The sequence below is a fragment of the Vanacampus margaritifer genome, chromosome 19 (assembly GCF_051991255.1).
Source record: "Vanacampus margaritifer isolate UIUO_Vmar chromosome 19, RoL_Vmar_1.0, whole genome shotgun sequence".
Lineage (NCBI taxonomy): Eukaryota > Metazoa > Chordata > Actinopteri > Syngnathiformes > Syngnathidae > Vanacampus > Vanacampus margaritifer.
This window is the reverse complement of record NC_135450.1, coordinates 18411712-18430781: the sequence shown is the minus strand read 5'-3', so window position 1 is coordinate 18430781 and position 19070 is coordinate 18411712. Positions and strand designations below refer to the sequence as shown.

General features: G+C 46.0%; 4 protein-coding genes across 8 annotated transcripts in view; 1 reads left to right on the top strand and 3 right to left on the bottom strand.

Annotated features, from left to right (window-relative positions):
- nhsl1b (NHS-like 1b) overlaps positions 1–1464 on the bottom strand; it is a 51794-nt gene extending 50330 nt beyond the window's left edge. The window contains exons 1-2 of one of the 3 annotated variants that reach the window (XM_077553291.1): positions 1046–1464; positions 860–932 (exon numbers count right to left, since the gene is read on the bottom strand). The gene's annotated coding sequence lies outside the window, so the exon portion shown is untranslated. Of the gene's footprint in view, positions 1–859; positions 933–1045 lie in introns of those variants that run through there. The other 2 variants (XM_077553292.1, XM_077553296.1) reach the window with 2 other exon arrangements.
- Positions 1465–1610: 146 nt separating this feature from the next.
- Positions 1611–7889, bottom strand: acbd3 (acyl-Coenzyme A binding domain containing 3). Of its 2 annotated transcripts, none has more exons than XM_077553298.1 (8): positions 7517–7889; positions 6133–6274; positions 5776–5916; positions 5424–5582; positions 5172–5346; positions 4094–4325; positions 3333–3620; positions 1611–2718 (listed from the first exon to the last, which is right to left on the bottom strand). In XM_077553298.1, the coding sequence occupies exons 1-8, from the start codon at positions 7836–7838 to the stop codon at positions 2504–2506; spliced, it is 1674 nt and encodes a 557-aa protein (XP_077409424.1). In that variant the 5' UTR covers positions 7839–7889; the 3' UTR covers positions 1611–2503. The 2 variants fall into 2 exon arrangements, with proteins under 2 accessions (XP_077409424.1, XP_077409425.1); XM_077553299.1 differs by having other exon boundaries at positions 3333–3617.
- Positions 7890–10290: 2401 nt separating this feature from the next.
- Positions 10291–13471, top strand: mixl1 (Mix paired-like homeobox). Its single transcript, XM_077553367.1, has 4 exons — positions 10291–10762; positions 11606–11826; positions 12592–12709; positions 12795–13471. Exons 1-4 carry the CDS (start codon positions 10378–10380, stop codon positions 13292–13294), a joined length of 1224 nt encoding a protein of 407 aa, XP_077409493.1. The 5' UTR covers positions 10291–10377; the 3' UTR covers positions 13295–13471.
- Positions 13272–18732, bottom strand: lin9 (lin-9 DREAM MuvB core complex component). 2 transcript variants are annotated; one of them, XM_077553364.1, is made up of 15 exons: positions 18415–18732; positions 17730–17762; positions 16943–17034; positions 16764–16868; positions 16550–16680; positions 16344–16469; positions 16123–16280; positions 15522–15655; positions 15316–15444; positions 15127–15228; positions 14973–15053; positions 14767–14892; positions 14508–14693; positions 14320–14417; positions 13272–14011 (listed from the first exon to the last, which is right to left on the bottom strand). In XM_077553364.1, exons 1-15 carry the CDS (start codon positions 18557–18559, stop codon positions 13906–13908), a joined length of 1752 nt encoding a protein of 583 aa, XP_077409490.1. In that variant the 5' UTR covers positions 18560–18732; the 3' UTR covers positions 13272–13905. The 2 variants fall into 2 exon arrangements, with proteins under 2 accessions (XP_077409490.1, XP_077409491.1); XM_077553365.1 differs by lacking the exon at positions 18415–18732 and adding an exon at positions 18077–18404.
- Between the last annotated feature and the right edge of the window lie 338 nt (positions 18733–19070).

Below are 19070 nucleotides of genomic sequence, written 5' to 3'. Positions count from 1 at the left end.
AGCGTTTTTAAGTATTATTTATTAGCTTAAGAGTAAACTGCCCACTGTTAATGTGATAAACTCATCTACAAACTTGGTCACATACCATTAAACAAAAGTTATAAGGTTAAAACAAAAATATTCCTTTAAATAAAAGTTTTAAATGGCTGCCAGATGACCGTCAACAATCGAAAAAAGACTATCTAGTTTTTACTCAAACATAAAAGGCTGTAAACTTAAACGAATCATCATTTAAGATGCAGAAATACTCCATATGTAAAAATGTATGCACAAACAACAACAAAATGTTTATGACGTACATAACCCTAACCCTAACATAAAAACAAACCCAATTTCATTGTTCAAGTAAACCAACGTAGAAAATAAATACAATTCAAAATTATCTTAAACTTGTAGTAACACTCAAATAAGCCGGAGGACTTTCGGTTAATTTCAAATTAATAAAATTGTTTTTTTTCTTGTACTTTTTTCAGTAAAATCATGAGGCAGACTGCAATCGGAAAAGTAGCTAGCTAAAGAACAAATGGGGGGGGGGGGATATGTGGGATTTAAGAGTAACGTTTCATAATTAAAGTGACCCAATTAGTGGAAAACACACAGTTACAACCTATGTTTAACTTTAACTACATGTAACAATACTTAACAGTCCATTTATGTGCAGAACAATCTAGACGTGGCTACATTATACAAACTGAGGGAAGGAAACGTGGCACATAGCCAAAAAATTTAAGATAGATTTAACATTTCTTATTTAATACACTTAAAATTGAAGGCAAGACAACATTGTAAATGATTAAATACACCAGGAACACCTTTTTATAACCAAGTATATTCTTCTTATGAACAATTTCATACATACCTCCCCTGGTGGATTTGTCGCGTTGTCGTGGTAGTTTGTAGAGTTAGCAGCAGGCTAAGCTAAAAACGAAAAACTGGAAAATAAACGGCACATAAATGTAAGAAATGAAACCTTCCATACAAATGCCGTCTAGCAGTTCAGCGTTTGAAAAATGCTAGCGTATATGGATGTAAATGCAAGCTTTACCAACTACAAGTAGTTTTCGACCTGCTAACAAGTAGCAGTCAAGCGCTCCATTCTTCGCACCTGCTAGCTTAGCTTCTTGCTATCCCGCTCGAGCTACTCAAGCGGCTTACAGCGAAAATATCAAACTTGTCGTTTGCTCATACCTTCTTTTGAAAACTACTCCTCCACGTTCTAGAAGCACTTGACTTGTGATTTATGTCTCCTCCCGGTTTACTCACAAAGGCACAGAACAATAAGGCTCATTTTTTCCCAAACTGTAGCTACAAATTGGAAGTGGTCGAGTTTCTCTCTGGCACGATTCCCTCGTGAGTACACACAGCAACATAAAGTGGTAGAAATGAGGCATAATATGCTCACTATAAAGTAGACACCGAGCAGATGGTGCGCTTGTATTCTCATTAGCAAAGATGATCATTTCAAAATAAATCTCCATCCAAATCTGCAGAAACACAGTTAGGTTTTGTTCAAGAGGCAGCGACGTCCTCGTTTCAGATGGTTAATAAACGGAACATATAAAAGGGGAAAAACATGATCAATCAATCACCATGTGAACAAACTGCTCCAGTCCAAGAGATGAACATAACTTTAATCAAGATTAAACATATGCCCAAAAGATTTTTCCAACTCATAAACCCAAACAATGCAAAAAAACGCCTCCCATTTCTGCCATGTCAACAGTCTTGTAGCTGCTTTATATACCTTTATTTACTTTTTCATTCTATTTTAGAGGTTCTTTCAAGTGGGGGTAAAATGTATAACGTGCATCTCATTCACCGTACTTTCAACAGTGCACTGAATTTCCCAAAGCCTCCGACCTTACCTAAAAAGCCTCCCTTACATAAACTTATTAATAGAATTATTTACATTACAAAGGCTTGAGCGAGTCAACTTGTGAAAAACGACACAAACTCGGGACGTGGGGAAAAAAAAATTGCACAAAAGATGACGGTTTATAAAAAAAAAAAAAAATGTTAGAAATGAAAAAAAAAATCAAAGTAGTTGCTAAAATAATGAATGTGCTGCATTCACTTGTAGTTGGAATATGAATTGAGATTCTGTCTTATATACTCGGTGAGATATCAAGTGGAGCAAACAGAATACTAATGGATGCTTCTTCCTTCATAAAATCTAACGAGTGAGCAAGGGCATCCAAACTTTTTGGGAATATGTGGCTAATCCGAATAGAAATGTATCGTCCATGTGGGGACACAAATCATTCCATTCATTGGTCCCGTCACCCAAAAGAAAACGCAACAGGGCTCCAAGTGTGTTCATTTGTCGCCCTCTGGTGGTGGTTTCAGAACTTGATCTTCTGCCTCAGTTCCCCGACACACAAGCACACAAAGACACACCTGCACACATACATACATACACTGTATATATGGACAACACACACACACAGACACACACAGACACACACACACACACACCCCTCCCCGGCCGGGTTTGTCTTCAGGCTTATCTGGTGTAGTAGACTCTGTAGTAAACACTCTTGGAGCGCCACAGCGAGTAGGAGTTGTCGAACTTGAGCAGGTAGACGCCGCGGCCGGGGTACTGGTGGCTGCCGGCATAAACCTCCTCGTGACAGTCCCGCCGATACACCGGCACTATCTCGTCCACCTGAGGCTTGCTGGCCTCCTTCTTGGCCTTCTCCTCCTCGTTGCCCGGCTCGCCTGCGGCCACAAGAACACGCTTGAGAGCTCGCGCTTGAGAGCTCGCACGCACTCAACTTTGACATTTGCTCACGAGCACAGGTGGCAAAATTGACCACAATGCACCTAAATACAAGTTAATAGAAAAATGTTTTTTAAAAGGCATGAAGAACTCGTTTACTCAATTCACAGATTTGCTTCTAATTAGATATGTTTGAAGATAACTGCGAACATTGAACACAAAAGACAAAAAAAAAAATGTTTTTTTTTCCCCCGCTGTTGGTAAAGTCGCCCCCCCTTGATGATGAAACCGTTTATAATTGCCTACTGAAGTGCAATCCTCTGCGCTTGGTCGCACCGGGCCTACAAAAATCTTACAACAGTCAAGATGTATCACGTCAACATACTCTCTTGACACCAATGACTACTTTCCGATCGACCGCAGGCTTTGTCGCCATCTTGTGGCATGAGAATGTCTCTTTCCCGTCTTTCTCAAAGGCCACATGATGGCGCCCCGCTCAGCCCGTCTCAACAAGATGGCCAGAAAGGTCCGGATTGTGGCCGGCAGCCGGCATTTGCGCCGGCTGTCGTTCGCTTTTCGAGTCCCGCCTTTGACCGGCCCCGCCCCCCCTCACCTTCATCGTCGTCGTCGTCGTCGCTGGACTCCGACACGTGCACGCTGACCGAGGCGGAGGCGGCGTCCGTCCACTCGAAGAAAACCCCGAAGCCCACGTCGTAATAGTCGGTGGCGAACTCCCAGAAGAGGTAGGAGCCCTCCTCGTGCGTGGGCACGCGCACCGTCACCACCTCGCCGCGCCCCACCGTGATCACGCTGTCGGCGTCCTGGCGGATCTTCTCTTTGAAGTCTTTGATTTGGGGCCGCGTCCACATGGAGGGAGCGGCGATCACGGCCGGAGAGTCTGCTGCGGTTTGCGCACAAAGAGAAGAAAATATTAGGAGAAGCCTTCAACGAGCAGTTTTTGCCCTTTTACATTACTTTGTAGTAAAAGTCGACGCGGTCCAAAAAACGCATGAATGATGATTAAAAAAACAAAACAACAGAAGTTGCACTTGAGTATTAAAAGTGGTAAGATCAGCAAAACTATGAAAAAAAGGGAGACTTACAGTCCAAAAGATATACAATTTTTAAAAAGAAAAATAACTCAATATTAGGATATTTATTTAAAAAAATATTATCTCTGTTAGCAACTACAGGAGAAAAAAAAGGTGGCTTAAAAATATTAGAAAAATACGCAAAACAAAATGTGAATATTCAGGATTCAAAATCAAATCGACAAAAACAAACAAAGAACAGAATAATACAAAATATTTGAAAGTAACACAAAATAAGCAACATGAGCAAAAATCTTTTCCTTTTGGGTTGGCGGCAACTCACCAAATAAGGGCCCGTTCTCCGACACCTCCTCGGCCGGCTCGGGCTCCGTCTCCCGCTCCGTGCTTTCCAGGTAGGAGTCGCCGCCGTTGACGGTGGGCGCGTCCTGGGCCGAAAGCGCAAAAGCCGCTGGCGCGCAGGCGGACCCCGCCGCCGAGATGGCCGCTGGCTCGCCGCCGCAACAGCCGCCGTCGTCCTGGTGCTCGGCGTGCTGCTGCTGCCTCTGCAAGGCCGCCTGGGACCACAGGAAGGCGGATCAGACGCTTGGCACGCCGCTTGGCACGCCGCTTGGCACGCCGCTTGCCACGCCGCTTGCCACGCCGCTTGCCACGCCGCTTGCACGTACTTCACACATTCCAAGCAATTCTACTCGCTTGCATCAGAACAAAAGTGAATGTTGATCTTCATGTGCCCTCCCATTGACTAGTGAGCGGTCTTTGGGTCACAGCCCAGAAGGGATGGACCGATAATCGGGCGGGCTGATTATCGCTGCCAGTATTGGCCATTTTGACCAATTTTTTTTTTTTAATCTGCCGGCCGATAAAAGGTCAATCTAAAAACATTTGAATCTCAGGGAGCTATTTATTTCCATTTCCAGTCAACTTTATAAGGAATGCTTCTCAACCTTTTGTTTTTGTTCGACTTTAAAACAAAGAAAGCTGAAAGTTTAGGATTGCCGGTATTTTTACATTTTGGGTTAAAAAAAAAAAAGACTGTAGAAAAGTAACCTTGGGAGCTTCCTGAACATTTTTTTTTTAAATTTAAAATGAAGTCTATTTTCTAAGATTTAAAAAGACAAATCTGAAAAATGGTTCAAATAAACATGCTGTAAGACATTACAACAAAGATTGGCATTTGTAATTGTTTTTTTTTTTAATTGACGCTAATATTTCCCCCCTTCAAATATCAGTAATCGGCATCCTTGACTACTAATAATCGGCACGTGGGGGGTCTCTCTCTATGGCCCAGTACCACCAGGTGACTAACCGTAACCCTCCCAAGTGGGGATAAGCGCTATAGAAGCGGGACGGAGGGACGGCGGGACGGAGGGACGGCGGGACGGACGGACGGACGGACGGACCTGCTGCTGGGCCAGCTGGACCTGGTAGAGCTGCTGCATGTACTGCTGGTAGTGTTGTTCCTGGAGCTGTCGGATGAGGCCCATCTGCTGCTCGGGACTGTTGGGGTACTGCTGGGCGGCGTACTGCTGGAACTGCACCGCCGTCTGGGCGTTGAGGGCGGCCATTATCTGCTGCCTAAGGAGCGCAAGGCAGCCATTGGTTGAGGACAGCCAAGGGACGGACGGACGGACGGACGTTGGTGCGGCGCATACTTCTGCTGCTCCACCCGCATCCTCTCTTCCTCCGCCTGCCTCCGTTCCTCTTCCTCCCGCCGCTGCCGCTGCTCCTCCTCCAGCCTCCGTCTCTCCTCCTCCTGCCTCTGCCGCTGGCGCTCCTCCTCCTCTCGCCGCTGCCGCTCCTCCTCCTCCTTCCTGGAAGGGAAGCCAACGGGAGCGACGCTCTTTTTTTTCCCCAATTGCTTATCATACGGCCCGGTGAGAATCTGCGTCAGCCGCGCGGGTTCGACTTGACGAACTCGAAAAGTGGTAAACACCCCCCCGGTCATGTTTTACAAGATGCTAGAAATGGATCTGCGACAAGGAGGAGGGAGGGGCTTAAGCGTACCTTTTCCTGTCTTGCTCCTCCCTCTCTATCTTGTGTGAGGTGACGTAGGGCGCAAAGAGCTTACAGCACGTGTTGAGCAGCCGCACAAACTCCACCATGGCCTCCTCCTTCTCCATGTTGCCAAGGGAGGCCCACTCCTTTCTGCCCGTCAACAGCAAGAAAGACAAGGAAAAAAGAGGCTTTCATTCAAATTGGTGGCCAAAATTGAAGTGAAAAGCAAATCATTTGAATTGTTGTGAATTAAGTGTTAAAGGTCAGAGGTGAGACGTCTTCCGGGTAGATAAGCGAGCGGCGTGCGGGTGAGGGTTGAGACCGGAGGGGGCGTCATGCGCATACGACGCTTGCTCGCTCGCTTACCTGCGGTCGTTGCCCAGCACATCAAAGAAGCCCACCTCGGGGGACGCGTCGGGGTTGTAAGGGCCCAGCAGAACCAGTTTGTGCAGCGCCACCAGCCGCAGCTTCTCCTCGTAGGTGGGGTGGAAGGCTTTGCCGTCCTTATCTGACACACAACAACGTTTGCAGGACGGAAAGCAAGACAATCAAAGGCGAACGGCGCCACAAACACTGGACTTGATCATCCGCTTTTCAAAATAAAGACCTGCCCGATATATTGTTTTGTATTTCAGCCAGCTGAGGGGAAAAAAGAGAAGAAGAAAAAACATCACCCTGCCCCTTAAAGATGTCTTAATATGGTCAGTTTGGTCACACACGTATCCAAGTCGTGGCCTCCTTTTCAATGGAAGACGTGGATTAATTAGTCCGTCCAAACTGGCCGTCTTTTTGTTACCTTCCAAAAATAAAGGCCTTACCGCAAACAGCTCATATTTGCTTTTTAGCTACTAAAGAAGGCTAGTTAGTAGTCGTAGTATGAAGCGGTGGCATTTTGCACATTCCCTCAAACAATGAACGGACTCCACAACTCCATTGGTTCCGTCTTTGGCAGAATATTACCGTCAGAGAAGGAAAGGGCGCCATTTTGCACCTTTCTTCAAGTATCAGCCGCTCGCTGCATAGCTATTGGTTAGTCCTGGTCGGACTTGTTACTGTCACCTCACCGTAATTGTTTGATTGAAAATAAATGCCTCACCCTAAATAACTGTTTTGGTTTAGGAGTACCAGAGAGAGTGCAATAGAATCATCGTCATCCACTTGAGAAAATAAGCGCTTCGCCCCAAATCACTAATAAGTTGAAGTTTAACGCGGGATCGAATCTTCCAATATTTGATGGTGATGCAACACCTTGTTCCTGGCCAGGTGGGTCATCCACCTCACGCCAAATAACGACTATGTTGTTTTTCAAATCCTGCAGCCAGCCAAAACCATGTCCTAAGGTGCCAAAATGAAGGAGGAGGATCGCATTCAATTGTACTGCCGAATATTAATTGAGAGAGAATCGGAACATTTGCTCTCGCGCAGACTTGCTTCATTTGTACTTTGGTTGTCGGGCGACTTCCGCTACGCCAAAGCAAAGCAGAAGCAGCGCCATCGAGAGTGCGTGCCAACAGCCGACTGGGAGCGAGCCAGTCCGGCCACGCGCATAGAACAATACAGCGCGAGAGCAAGGCGGAAGCAGGCGGAAGCAGGCGCTGCTCGTTCGGTTTAGCTTCGGTGGCTCGCAGCTAGCGACGTGCTAACGTCACTCTTGCGAGAGGTGAAGTGACAGTTAGCCTAGCCGCGGCTAGCTTCGCGCAGCTCACGTACAAGCGTCACATTGGGACTTTGAGGACAACACTCGCCATACCTTTAAAGAACTTGAGCGCCATTCCGTAGAGCGCTTGCAGCGGAAAGCCCCATTTGGTCTCGACGGACGATTTGTCACACTCGCCATCGTCGCCGCTGCCCTCGAGGGTGGCCGGCGTCTGGGCGTCGGGCTCCGCGGCTGCTGCTGCGTCGGGCTCCGCGGCGGCGGCGGCGGCGGCGGCGGCGTCCGGTGGCGGCGTCTCCTCCGGCTGGGCCTGCTCGCCCTCCGAGTCCGGGCTGAGCGTCAGGCCGTCGATGGAGACTTCGAGCCGGCTGGAAGCAGCGCTGTCCAGGTAGCCGCTGTGAACCTCAGTCGCCATCATGCAGACTGTCAGCTGAAGCGGCCACGTACCTACTTCCGTTTTGCTACTTCCGGGTCCGGGATCTACACATTTCACAAATATAGCAGTTTTTTTTTTGTTTTTTTTGTAGGACTACAAATCGAGTTTGACTAATTAAACTTCAATATTTTCACTGCGAAATAAGTATCTTTTTGGAATTCATTTTAGAATGTATTTTATGTGATCAGGATGTAATGTATTTCTTGTGTTTGCTTTTTATTTGCGTCGTAGACGTGATTTATTTAGATTTTTTTGCATCCTATATTTTGTTTAGGTCTATACTATGTATTTTGTTTTCATATTTATTCAGGATCTATTTTTTTATTTGTTAGAATTATGTATTTATTGTGTTTTAAGTATTTTCAAAACAGTATCCTGCAGTCTATACACCAGTATTATGCTCATTCTTAAAAAATAATGTTTATCCTGCACCTACTGCCCGTGTGTCAATAAAAGCACTTTTTTTTATATGACAAAAAATAAATGATTATATGTCACTCACACACACCTGTTGCAAATCTTTATTTTCGAAGACAAGCGTTCTTGAAGGCATCTCGGTGATCTTTCTCTGCAGCCATTGTAAAAGCCCCCACTTTGCTTTGTCTGATGTTTTAGCATTTCCAAATACAATCTGGTTCTATAGACATTTAAATAAAAAAATACATCTGCACTGACTGTGCTGAGAGTGAGTTTTAGTAAGATTAAAAAGCAGTTGTGGAGGTTGTGCTGTCAAACATCAAACAGGGTCCCACACTTTGGTGATATGTACTGCTCGTCTGTGTGTTTGACACCAAAGATGCACTCCAACACCCCCCACATCTTCTGACCATTATACATTTAACAGACAGACGAGTAAATGATCCCCCATTGTGTAGTGACATGTTAACAGTCCAGTGCTCTTTGTATATTTGCTCATTAGACGGCCGATGGCACTTCAGCGCCTCATCAATAGATGGATTCCGGTTATCGTCACGCCTCGTGCTGTACTGTTTAGTTTACGCTCAAATTCTTATTGCAAGACGATTCATTGTAACGTGGATAAAAAAAAATATATTTTTTAAAGCAAAATACGTTTAAAAGACTACTGTAATGATGCCTGTATAGTGGAAGCCTATTTGATATAATAAAACACTGCTGACCATTACTGTTGCTGTTCACATCTCAATTTCTTAAATGTTACGCACTAATGAATAAACAGCACATAAGACATTTATTTCGCTATTAGTGATGTGTCTTTGTCAACCCACTACTAATAGTATTGCTGCTGCTGGTGAATTTAATTACTTACATGTACTGTACTGTGTGCGCTTTTGTCTGCATCCAATGCTGTTGGCTATTTTTGCTGATGTTCATATTCACTTTGGTTTACAGTATATTGACATATGAATTTTTCCTAAAGTTTCTACGATTGTTCCATTTTAAGTTTTCCTTTGTCTTTCTTTTATTTTGTTTTGTTTTTTTGGTTGTGTGTGTGAGTGTGTGGGTGGGGGTCAAGTAGACAGGATGAAGTTGGCGTCTCCTCACCTCTGGACATGATCCTCGCAAGGATTTAATGAGGCCATTCAGGTGTCAAGCACCTTGGAGCACTTTTGAACTCGGCTTTGTGTATTGTGACACACTTTGTTGTCACTGAAAGTGAATCACTTCCTATGTGCAGCCAGGTTCAAAGAACCACAGAAAATCTCCATCATTTTCTTGATATGAAAATAGGAACAGCATCATTCAAGATCAGCGATTGTTTGACATCTTGAAAACAAATGTGCAAGTATTCACATGGCTTAAAACAAGACGGTCATTGTACTTTTCAGGTGTAATAACAAGTCAACACTCCAAATATTTTAGTAGTCCATAATAGTACATAGTCAAAGCACACATAAATAGTTATAAAAAAAAAAAAAAAAAGCAAATCTATGTCCACAGTTATGATATAATTTCTTGTATATTTTGTCTTGTCTTGTAACATTGTCATTTTATTAGAGCATACATGACTGATGCTGTAAAATTGCAATTTTATTACTGTATATTGATTAGTACTGTAAAATTACACTTTTATTGCGGCATGAGGACATTGTCATAAAATGACAATATTGGCTGTATAATGGCTTATAACATTCCAATTTGTGTCTAATCACGTTGTAAAATTACAATTTCATCTTGTCAAGTAACTGTGTTTAATTAGTGTAGACATTATTCTTATAAAATCTGTATTGGTGTATAGCAACAATTTTTGTAAAACGGATGACTTTTTGGGGGTAAAATTAGGATTTATTGGTGATGACAAACTGACTTCTGAAATGACTTGGTGCCTAATGAATATTGTCAAATGTCCTTTTTACAGCTTACTTTGATTTGTTTTTAATTGTAATATTTGGACGTCATCCTTGTCATTTATTTTTGGTCTTTCGGACGAATTCAAAGTGTGTGAGGGGCAAGTTTGCAGCTTGTGAGGTCAGAGAGGAAGATGGTAGTTTCCGACGGCCTTTGAAGGCGACATGTCCATTAATGGCTGCAAAGCGGATAAATGTTTTCTCTGCCGATGTGTATTGAACGCACTCATTCCATTAAAAGCTCCTTTTTTCCCCTTCTTTTTTTGGGAGACTCGCGGCGGCCCTCCGAGGCTTCACACCTCCTGAATCCCTCCTTCTTTGCCTCCCTCCCTCAGACGTCTGAAGTTGGCGAGCGTCGACCACCGGCCGGCCGCCGCCTCGTTCACACTTTTGCACGCACGTCACGTCACACCTTTGATCCGCCGGGACATTTAACTGGAGCCGGGCCTCAGGCGAGCTCACTTTGTGCGGCGACCAAGCGAAAGCGAGCGATGTCTGCCATCCACGGAAACCTTCCCGTCGGGGACCTCAACCACTTGCAGATGTACCACGAGGGAAACCTCCAGATGGCCACCGCGGGTACGTCACGCGACGCTCACCTCGACCCAACTCGTTCAGTCAGTGCGATTGCTTTGGCCTAATACGCTCCTTTCACTTTTGACTTCAAAACAAACAACAATATTTTCATTAATGGACTACTAATACTTTTTTCATTGCGATTTTTTCCTTTCCTTACCACTTTTATTTGGTGTATGACACGTGATTCTCCTCCGTAAAATTGGTGTACAAAGAGTACAGCGATGTTTCGCTTTGAGATACGAGTTGCGTGGTTTTCGAATTTGTCTTGTTTTTGACTTGCCAGTAAAGGTTTGAGATGCGAGCATTGCATGGTGGCAGTCAACTCAACTCAATCGAGGCAGATTGTAAACAATTCCTCCAAAAAGAACCTTCAAGATGTTTATTGCGACTCGCGGTCAAGTTTACACGTGTATTGAAAACACGCACTGTAGCTTCAGCTTTGGCTGAGACTTTCCTATGTCTTAATGCTAAGAATGCAAAATGCTGTAGAGGTGACCGACTAACGAACGGCATCGTCGTCCCAGTGTTCAAAGCCCACGAAGCAACAACTGCCATGACAGACATACATTACAATCCTCTGAAAATGAACAGTGCAGCATTTTAGCAAGGACCTTGAGAAGGGCGCCCTCTATCGCAATAATCCTGCCCTGCTGCTGCCAAGGTACGCACACCACAAGGAGCAGCACGCCATTGATTTGAGGGGGGGGGGGGTTAATTATTTAAAATAAAACATTTCCATTCAGTTCAAGAGGCAAAGACAATTTATGACCGATATTGTTGTAAAATGCCAATTCCAGTGGTGTACAATACGGACACAACACCAACCGAATCCGACTCTTTCAGATTTCCGGGGTGCTGACGTAACAAACTACTTGACGGCAGGCGGCTCGGTGCCGCGAGTGGACAAATGCGTGGCCATTCTGACCCACCGGAGGAAGAGGACCAACTTCAGCCAGCAGCAGATCGAAGTCCTGGAGAAGGTGTACTCCGACACCAAGTATCCGGATATCTACCTGAGGGAGCGGCTTGAGGCGCTCACGGGCCTGCCCGAGTCCAGGATACAGGTACAGTATCTTCAATTAGCACGCGCGCGCGCGCACACTTTTTAGCCTGAAATGCAAAAAGAAGCTACGGTGCTTCCTCAAATAGTCACCTCCACTGCATGTCATCATCTTTCAGCATTTTTTTTTTATTACTCTTAAACGCAGTAGCCTGAGACCGCAATGTTGTGCATGTTCTACCTGAGCTTTAAAAAAGAAAAAGAAAAAAAACGTTTTAAACTCCACATTTACTTGCCATATATTATAATTTCTTGTGATGAAGTTGCTGTACACCAAAACAATGCATTTGCTGAAAATGTTGTTTTCTTTTTGTCTGTGTGGATTCTCGGTCCTCCAGGCTATGATGGCAAAGTGCAAAAGGTTGAATCCAAATCAAACACAACCGCTCCGACTCTTTGTCGGTTGTGTTTTTCTTCTGCTCCAAAGACGGGCAATTAAGGCATGCACGCTAGATATGAAAGAAGAACGGAAGGTTTGAAAGTGAGCGTTTTGAACGGCTGCCTTAGTTCGAAAGAAGGTCAAAGAACGAACGTGAAAGAGTTCCAAATCCAGATGGGGGTCCACCTATTGGAGGTTCTGCACCGATGTGCACGTTCGGAGGTCAGGACAAGCTACGACGTTGTGGTCACGTGACGCACTCGCTCACTTCCTGTTTCCCACTGGATTGTTGGCATGTGAATGCAAACGCGTGAATATTGGCTGCATTTATGACGACTTGACGTTCGGAAGGCAGAAAATGCAAACGTCATTTTTGCTCTCGACTTTCAGGTGTGGTTCCAGAACAGGAGAGCAAAATCCCGTCGCCAAGTGGGCTCCTCGGCGGCCATGAAGGCCCCCAACCCGCCGCCGCTTCCGCCGTCCTTCAGTCAGCTCAACCAAGACAAAAGTAACAACTAGCGTCACACCTGATGATGATGATGATGATGACATCCATGTCAACTGAATTTCATGTTTGGTCTTCATTCTTTCAGTTTTTGACCACAACCGCAGTGCAGAGGCTCACCGGACTGTTTTTGGGCGTGAAGATGCATACAGAACCTCGATTAAGGACCCCCGCAGGACCAAAGGCGACCATTTGCCGCCATCTTGCCTCTACGAGACCGTCGCCGGCCGAGCGAAAGGCGAGCAGATGCGGCGCCGTGAGCCCAGCTCGGACGTCCCCGCCGGCAACATCCTGATCTACTCGCCCAAGGACGGCACGAGCGGCGATCCCAAAGTTCTGGTGGAGTACGACAACTTCCCGCCCAACAAGACCATCGGGCCCGAGATGAAGGTGGTGATCCCGCCCATTCCCGCGCAAAACAACTTCAGTGGGTCGTCGCCCAAAGATGCCGGCGGCCCGTTGCCGTACCCGCACGCGAGGGCGGCGGGGGAGCCTTTCGACGGGTTCTCCCCCATCCGCGGCGACTTTTCAGATTCGGACTCTGACTGGGAGAATGACGCCATGCTGGGATTTGGCGCTTTTATATAAGAGACGGACGGGGATCCAGACAAAAAAAATTATAAATAAATCATAGCTTATTGTTTAATAACCCAGTTGCTATTATTACTGGGTTATTAAACATAACCCAGTAAAACTACATTTGTTTGCATAAAATGTCTTCTATTTATTGTCAAATTGTAATAAAAGTCTTTGTTTCATGTGGAATTCAATGTTTTTTCATTGTCTTGCTGAAAAACAACATTGCAGAGGACAAACATGAAATATGTACAGCGCTGAAGATTCATGCGACCACGAGGGGTTCTGGAGGAAACGGCCTTTTTAAACTCCCCGCTGAAGAGTTACAAAAATACCAAAGTCTCGTTTCGAGTGCGCAGAAAATAATACAAAAAGCCAACAGTAGGCATAATTTCACACATTCTGTACAACGATCTACAATTTTATAAAACATTCTTTTGCCTGCACTCGGATCAAAGCAGCCCCCCCCCCCCCCCCCAGAAATAAATACATAGCAACTAAAAAAATGAAATTTTGGCACGCGGAGCCAACCGACAAGGTGGAGATTTTTGTGGCAAAAATCTTCTGGATTGAGTGCACAAACGTTAAGAGTGGAGGGTGCGAAACCAAGATGGCGCCCGCTCTCACACGGCGTTGGTGTTGTTGGCCGAAAAGGCGTGCAAGTTGCCCAGCTGGCTCAGGCCGCTCTGGATGTGCGCCACGTGGATCTCCACGTTGTTCTGGAAGCAACTGCAAGCATACAACGACAACGTTGTGTTGAGCAAATGCGCTTCCAAAATGTACACAAAAGACGGATCTCCAAGAAAAACAAAAGCAGGCAAAGGTTCCGCTTTCTTATCAGTCATTCCATCTTTTTTTTTTTTTTTTTAAAGAACACAAATTTATTTTTGAGATGTTGACAAACAAAAAATCCTATGAAGCTTTTTTGATTGCTGCCTTTTTAAAGGCGGTTGCAAAATGTCGAAGGCAAGCAAGCGACTTCCACGGAAGGTCGGCTCGAGTCGCGGTGCGGACATTGCGATTGTTCAACAAGCTACCTGAGGTTGGAAGGATCGATGGATGCTTTGATGTCGTCCAGCGACTCGGTTAGCGATTTGAACTCAAAGGAATTCAGGTCTCCGCCGTCTGCCAGGCACTGAAAAACAACAGGATCGACACGAAGGCCACGAGGAAGGCGAGCGGCGAGCGGCCAATGCGGCGAGCGGCCAATGCGGCGAGCGCGCACCTTGATCTGCAGCAGCAGAGCCGTCAGGCGCGAGACCAGATGCGGCAGGCCGCCGTTGCTCACGCTCCGCTGGCCGTCCTTGGACGAGTCGCCGCTCAGCCGCACCATCTGCTGGGCCTCGTCCTCGCAGTGGCGCCGCAGGTCCGCCGGCGGGTCGGCGGCCGGCGCGCCCTGGTCTGGGGACAGCTGCAGGCCACGCCGGCGTCAGACACCAGCAACGCGCGGCACGGGAACCAAGCCCGCCGTTCGCTCAACTTGCCTCGCAACAGAACTGCTGCACTTCGTGGAGGACTTTGTTGAGATCTTTATTGAGCCGCTCCAGCTCCAGCACGGTGGAGGCGTAGCGCTTCTGGAAGTCCAGCTCGATGGGCAAAGCGTACGATTTCTGAAACGGCAACGCAAGGCTGGCCTCAACTCGCCACTTCAAATCACAACGTGGCAACAACAAAAAACACCCGCTTGTACCATCTTCTCCGCTTCCGTGTTCATTTCTTTCAAGTGCTTGATGTGCTCTTTCTTGATCATCAGGATCTTGGACAACCTCGTCTGGCAACACAGCAGGAAAACGTCTGCCGGGAGTTTCAAAAGAAAATCCGCCTCTTCTAAAAAAGGTGTTTACCACTTGGACCAGGAACTTGACAGGAAAACCTCCCAGGGTGTCTCCGTCTGCAGCGGGCAGATTGTTCCTCCATGGCGACGGGTTGATGAGAGGGTCGTGGTCCTGGACAGTGGGGGGGGGGGGGGGGGGGGGGTCAGCGGATGCCATTCATCTATTCAAGCTCTTTTTCATCCCGAGGACGTGCAGTACCATGAGGACGGGAGCGCTCGCCGACGTGTAGGGACCTCGAGGTGGCGTCATGATGTTCTGCATGTAGCGCGTGGTGCGCTGCTTCTGGGCAAAGGCGGAAATGGGCATGGTCTCGTTGGGCTCGTTGCTCTGGAAGCACAAAAAAAAAAAAAAAAAGTGATGAGCAGCAGCTTGAAAAAGTTGTGGTCACAGCTGGCCTGACGTACCAGAACTTCATAGTCGGGCACGTTGTGCGTTCCCAGGCCACTGCGGTCAAAAGTCACGCGGTAAGTGGCGGCGCTGGTGTCCACCGCGTCGATCTGCCCGGTGAACAAGCCGTCGTGGTTGCCTCGCAGTCGAGCTGTCGACAAGCCAACAACATTTCAACTGGAGTGACAAGTCACATTTTTCAAGCAGCGTTACTAATATCAGAACAAAAATGCATGCAATCCATGATCACGTTGGGAATTGGGGAGCAGAAGATGATGCCGATTGGATATCGGATCAAACGTTTGTATTGTGTTTTAATAAGGAACAAAACAAGCATTTTTTTTTTAAAATATATAAAACCGTGGGCCAAAAGTAGGCTGGCCATTGTTGGTGTGTTCAAACATTCTGGAGAGGTTTGAGGACAATTTCACACATTCAATTATGTTAAAAACAACAACAAATAATGTAAAAGAATATTTTAGCCTCTTTTTCAAATAACCAAATAGACTCAAAATGCATACTAAAAAAAAAAAAAACCCACACACTGTGATATATCTACTGTTTAGAAGTTTGAAATATTGACTCGGGCAGCTCAAAGGCTGCGACGGCAGACGTCACCTGTGACTTTGGTTCCAATGATGAGAGGAAGCGGGATCTCGTCGGGAAGATCTTTGCAGTTGGACACGTCCGACAGCTTCCGGTGCTGCAGCAGGCGCATCTTTTGTCTCTTCTGCCTCAGCGCCGTCCGCTCCTCGGCAAAGAAGGCTGACGAGCACCTGCACAAAAGCGCCAGCCTTCAATTCCTCATCCAAGATGGCCGACCAAGGCGTCTGATGTACCGTCTGGGCTTCCCCATCAGCCTCCGGATGGTCCCCCATTCCACCCGGGTCAACTTCCTGGTTCTCAAGGTGGGGAAAGATTCCTTCAGACACAGACAGAAGTCATTGTCGCCCTCAAAAAGGGGCCTGCAAGACAAAAACATTTGTAGCGCATGAAATCGGGACAAAAATGATCGGATCATATGGTTTGCCGGTGTGGAATTTGCCTGTCGATATTGGAATAGAACCACTCATAGATGCACCACTTGTGAGCTTTGGGCAGCTTGAGGAGGTTTCGTAATCTCAAGCCTATTCTCTGCGACGACTTCTTATCAGGCGTCACCACGCTGGAAAACTTCTGCATGAAAATGCAAAACAGCAGCAGCAGAGATGGACCCTTTAACATCGTCTTCGTCGTACTTTTACCAACAATTTCCAGACCTGCGGTGTGGTGTTGACCCTCTGGCTCCGTCGTGGCGATCTGGACGGGAGCCGCTGCGGTGGATGATCATCCTCGTACCGACTCCTCTTTGAGCCCCGGGTGGGCTGTGAGGGCAAACCAGGATGTTTAGCATCATGGCGGCCGCATACGCTCAATCATAAGCCGGTAAATATCTTGCCGTTTCCATGGTGAGGGTGGACGGACGACCCCGGGTGTTGTGAGCTCTTGGGAAGGCGTTCTTTTCATTCAGAGTGTTGGACAAACTTCCTTCTGTCGGAGGTCATTTGAAGGATGAGCAAGTCATTCACAATTGATCAGCAACGTTTATCCAGGCTAAAATTCAGGCACAGGCAGTAGCACTTAAGATTGTACAAATCCTTGGAACTTTGGCCTGTCGACAGTAAATATTCAATGATTTCTGCAGTCCTCCATGAAAGCAGACTTATTACTGTATCTTTGTGTTGAATGAAAATAAGACATTTACAAACATCCAATGATCAACACGATTGCCTCCCTTACAACATGAACCAAACCAGCAAATCAATCATAATCCATGAGTTACCACGAGTGCATTTTCTGCACTGTCAATTTGAAATAATGTCATCTTTTTAAAGAGAGGGCTTGATATCAACAATGGTCTTCTTAATCAGAGTCATCAGTCAATAAAAATGAAGAAATAATTTGATTAAAATAATTGTTAGTAACAGCTCTAGATAAAGACCAACTGAGAAAGTCCACTCTATGTAGTGTCAATGGGATCATTCCAGGTCATGCTAGCATAAATGACACAATATTTACCAAAAACAAAAAACTAAGCCACCGTTTCTGGTGAACAAAAATCAGATACTTTGCCCTTTAAACCATATAAATCCGATAAGAAAAAATTATATGGCGTGTCATTCATGGAAAAGTCATGTTTTTTGTTTGAATACCAGATTGCAATCGTAAGAAAATAAGCCACATACCTTTTAGACTGACAAGTGCTTCTGCCGAGGAGCCTAAACACGAGATGAGGAAAATGTAGACATACTGTCAATTTGAGCAAAACAATGGCAATGCAAATAGCTGAGCAGCTCTCGGGTCGCCTCCAGCGAGGCCTTTGCCGAAGATCGAGCTGTCAAACACGGGGAACGTCACGGCGACAGCTGGCTGGACAACCGACAACAGCCGACACTTTGTACAGTACAGGCCGACTCAAATTGCGGGCTGAGAAGTGAAAAGCCGGAAGCTTTTTGCGTCCAAATCAATGACACAAAGATGATAACATGGGAAAGTTAATAAGAGTACGAGTAGCAACGGCGAGCTAACCTACCTTGCTAAGCGCGGGTGTTTTCAGTCCACTACCGGGACGCTACGGAGGTCCTTTTGTTATTAGCCGGTGCTAACTAGCGGCTAGGCTAACGTTATTTGTTTACCCAGCGCGAGTACAAGAAACTTGACAAACTCCCCCGTTAGCTTGCGCTAGCCTCTTATGCTAACAAGCGTTAGCCTGACCGACTCGGGTGGGGAAGACCGCTGCTGTCTCCCACTTGGTGGGAAATCCCAATAATAAAGACTTGGAACTCAATGCGGGAGGCGGCCACGCGGCTGCGAGTTGTTGGGGTTAACAACAAGGCGAAAGTGGGTGCAATTTGGCGTTGGTTTACTCACTCTCGTCCAACAGCTGCTCCATCTCCGCCATCTTGAATGAGCCGCGCCGCTTTTTCAAAGGGTTTGTCAAAATGCATTCTGGGTCGGCAACGCCGCACAACTGCCAGATCGCAACTTCGACAGAACAGACACTTACTTGCTCCATTTTTTTTTTAGACGTCGCTGCCTCAAAGTCGCATCAAGTGGGCTTCAGTGCTCTTCAAACAAGATTAAGGTGTCACCGCATGGATGCTTTATTATAAAAAAACAAAAACCGTGAGCACTAGTGTTAAACCACTGTGATTTTAAGCAAAGGCCACGTCAATCACCAGACCTGAATCTGATTGTGCATGCAATTTCCCAAGCTGAGAAAAACGAAAAAAAAGAAAAAAAATCTACAAATCTATATCGTCCTGTAGACGCTTCAGAGGAAGGCGGCAGTCGTCGCCGAAACTAGTCAAGGTAAAGCACAACCTTTTTTGTCTTAAAAAAAAAAAGGGGAAAAACAACATGACGCATAGTGATGAAATTTGAGATAACATACGTTATATGTAACAAAATATAAATAAAATTTAAAAAAGTTAATTAAACGTTTTGGTCCCTTACCAGCTGGGAAGAATCTATACAAACAATTGAACGTTGATCGTTTTTGTGTGCATGTCCCAATATTGATGGAA

Excerpts from the sequence above, each read along its gene's own strand:
- acbd3 (XM_077553298.1), bottom strand. The coding sequence starts at position 7,838 with ATGATGGCGACTGAGGTTCACAGCGGCTACCTGGACAGCGCTGCTTCC. Across the intron at positions 5,917-6,132 it reads GTGCTGGGCAACGACCGCAG|AAAGGAGTGGGCCTCCCTTG; the intron begins GTAAGCGAGCGA and ends GTTGACGGGCAG. Across the intron at positions 5,583-5,775 it reads GAGGAGCAAGACAGGAAAAG|GAAGGAGGAGGAGGAGCGGC; the intron begins GTACGCTTAAGC and ends CTTCCCTTCCAG.
- mixl1 (XM_077553367.1), top strand. The coding sequence starts at position 10,378 with ATGTTTTCTCTGCCGATGTGTATTGAACGCACTCATTCCATTAAAAGC. Across the intron at positions 10,763-11,605 it reads CCTCCAGATGGCCACCGCGG|ATTTCCGGGGTGCTGACGTA; the intron begins GTACGTCACGCG and ends CGACTCTTTCAG. Across the intron at positions 12,710-12,794 it reads TCAGCTCAACCAAGACAAAA|TTTTTGACCACAACCGCAGT; the intron begins GTAACAACTAGC and ends TCATTCTTTCAG.
- lin9 (XM_077553364.1), bottom strand. The coding sequence starts at position 18,559 with ATGGAGCAAGTAAGTGTCTGTTCTGTCGAAGTTGCGATCTGGCAGTTG. Across the intron at positions 15,229-15,315 it reads CGAGCGCTCCCGTCCTCATG|GACCACGACCCTCTCATCAA; the intron begins GTACTGCACGTC and ends CCCACTGTCCAG. Across the intron at positions 14,418-14,507 it reads CTCTGCTGCTGCAGATCAAG|TGCCTGGCAGACGGCGGAGA; the intron begins GTGCGCGCTCGC and ends GTTGTTTTTCAG.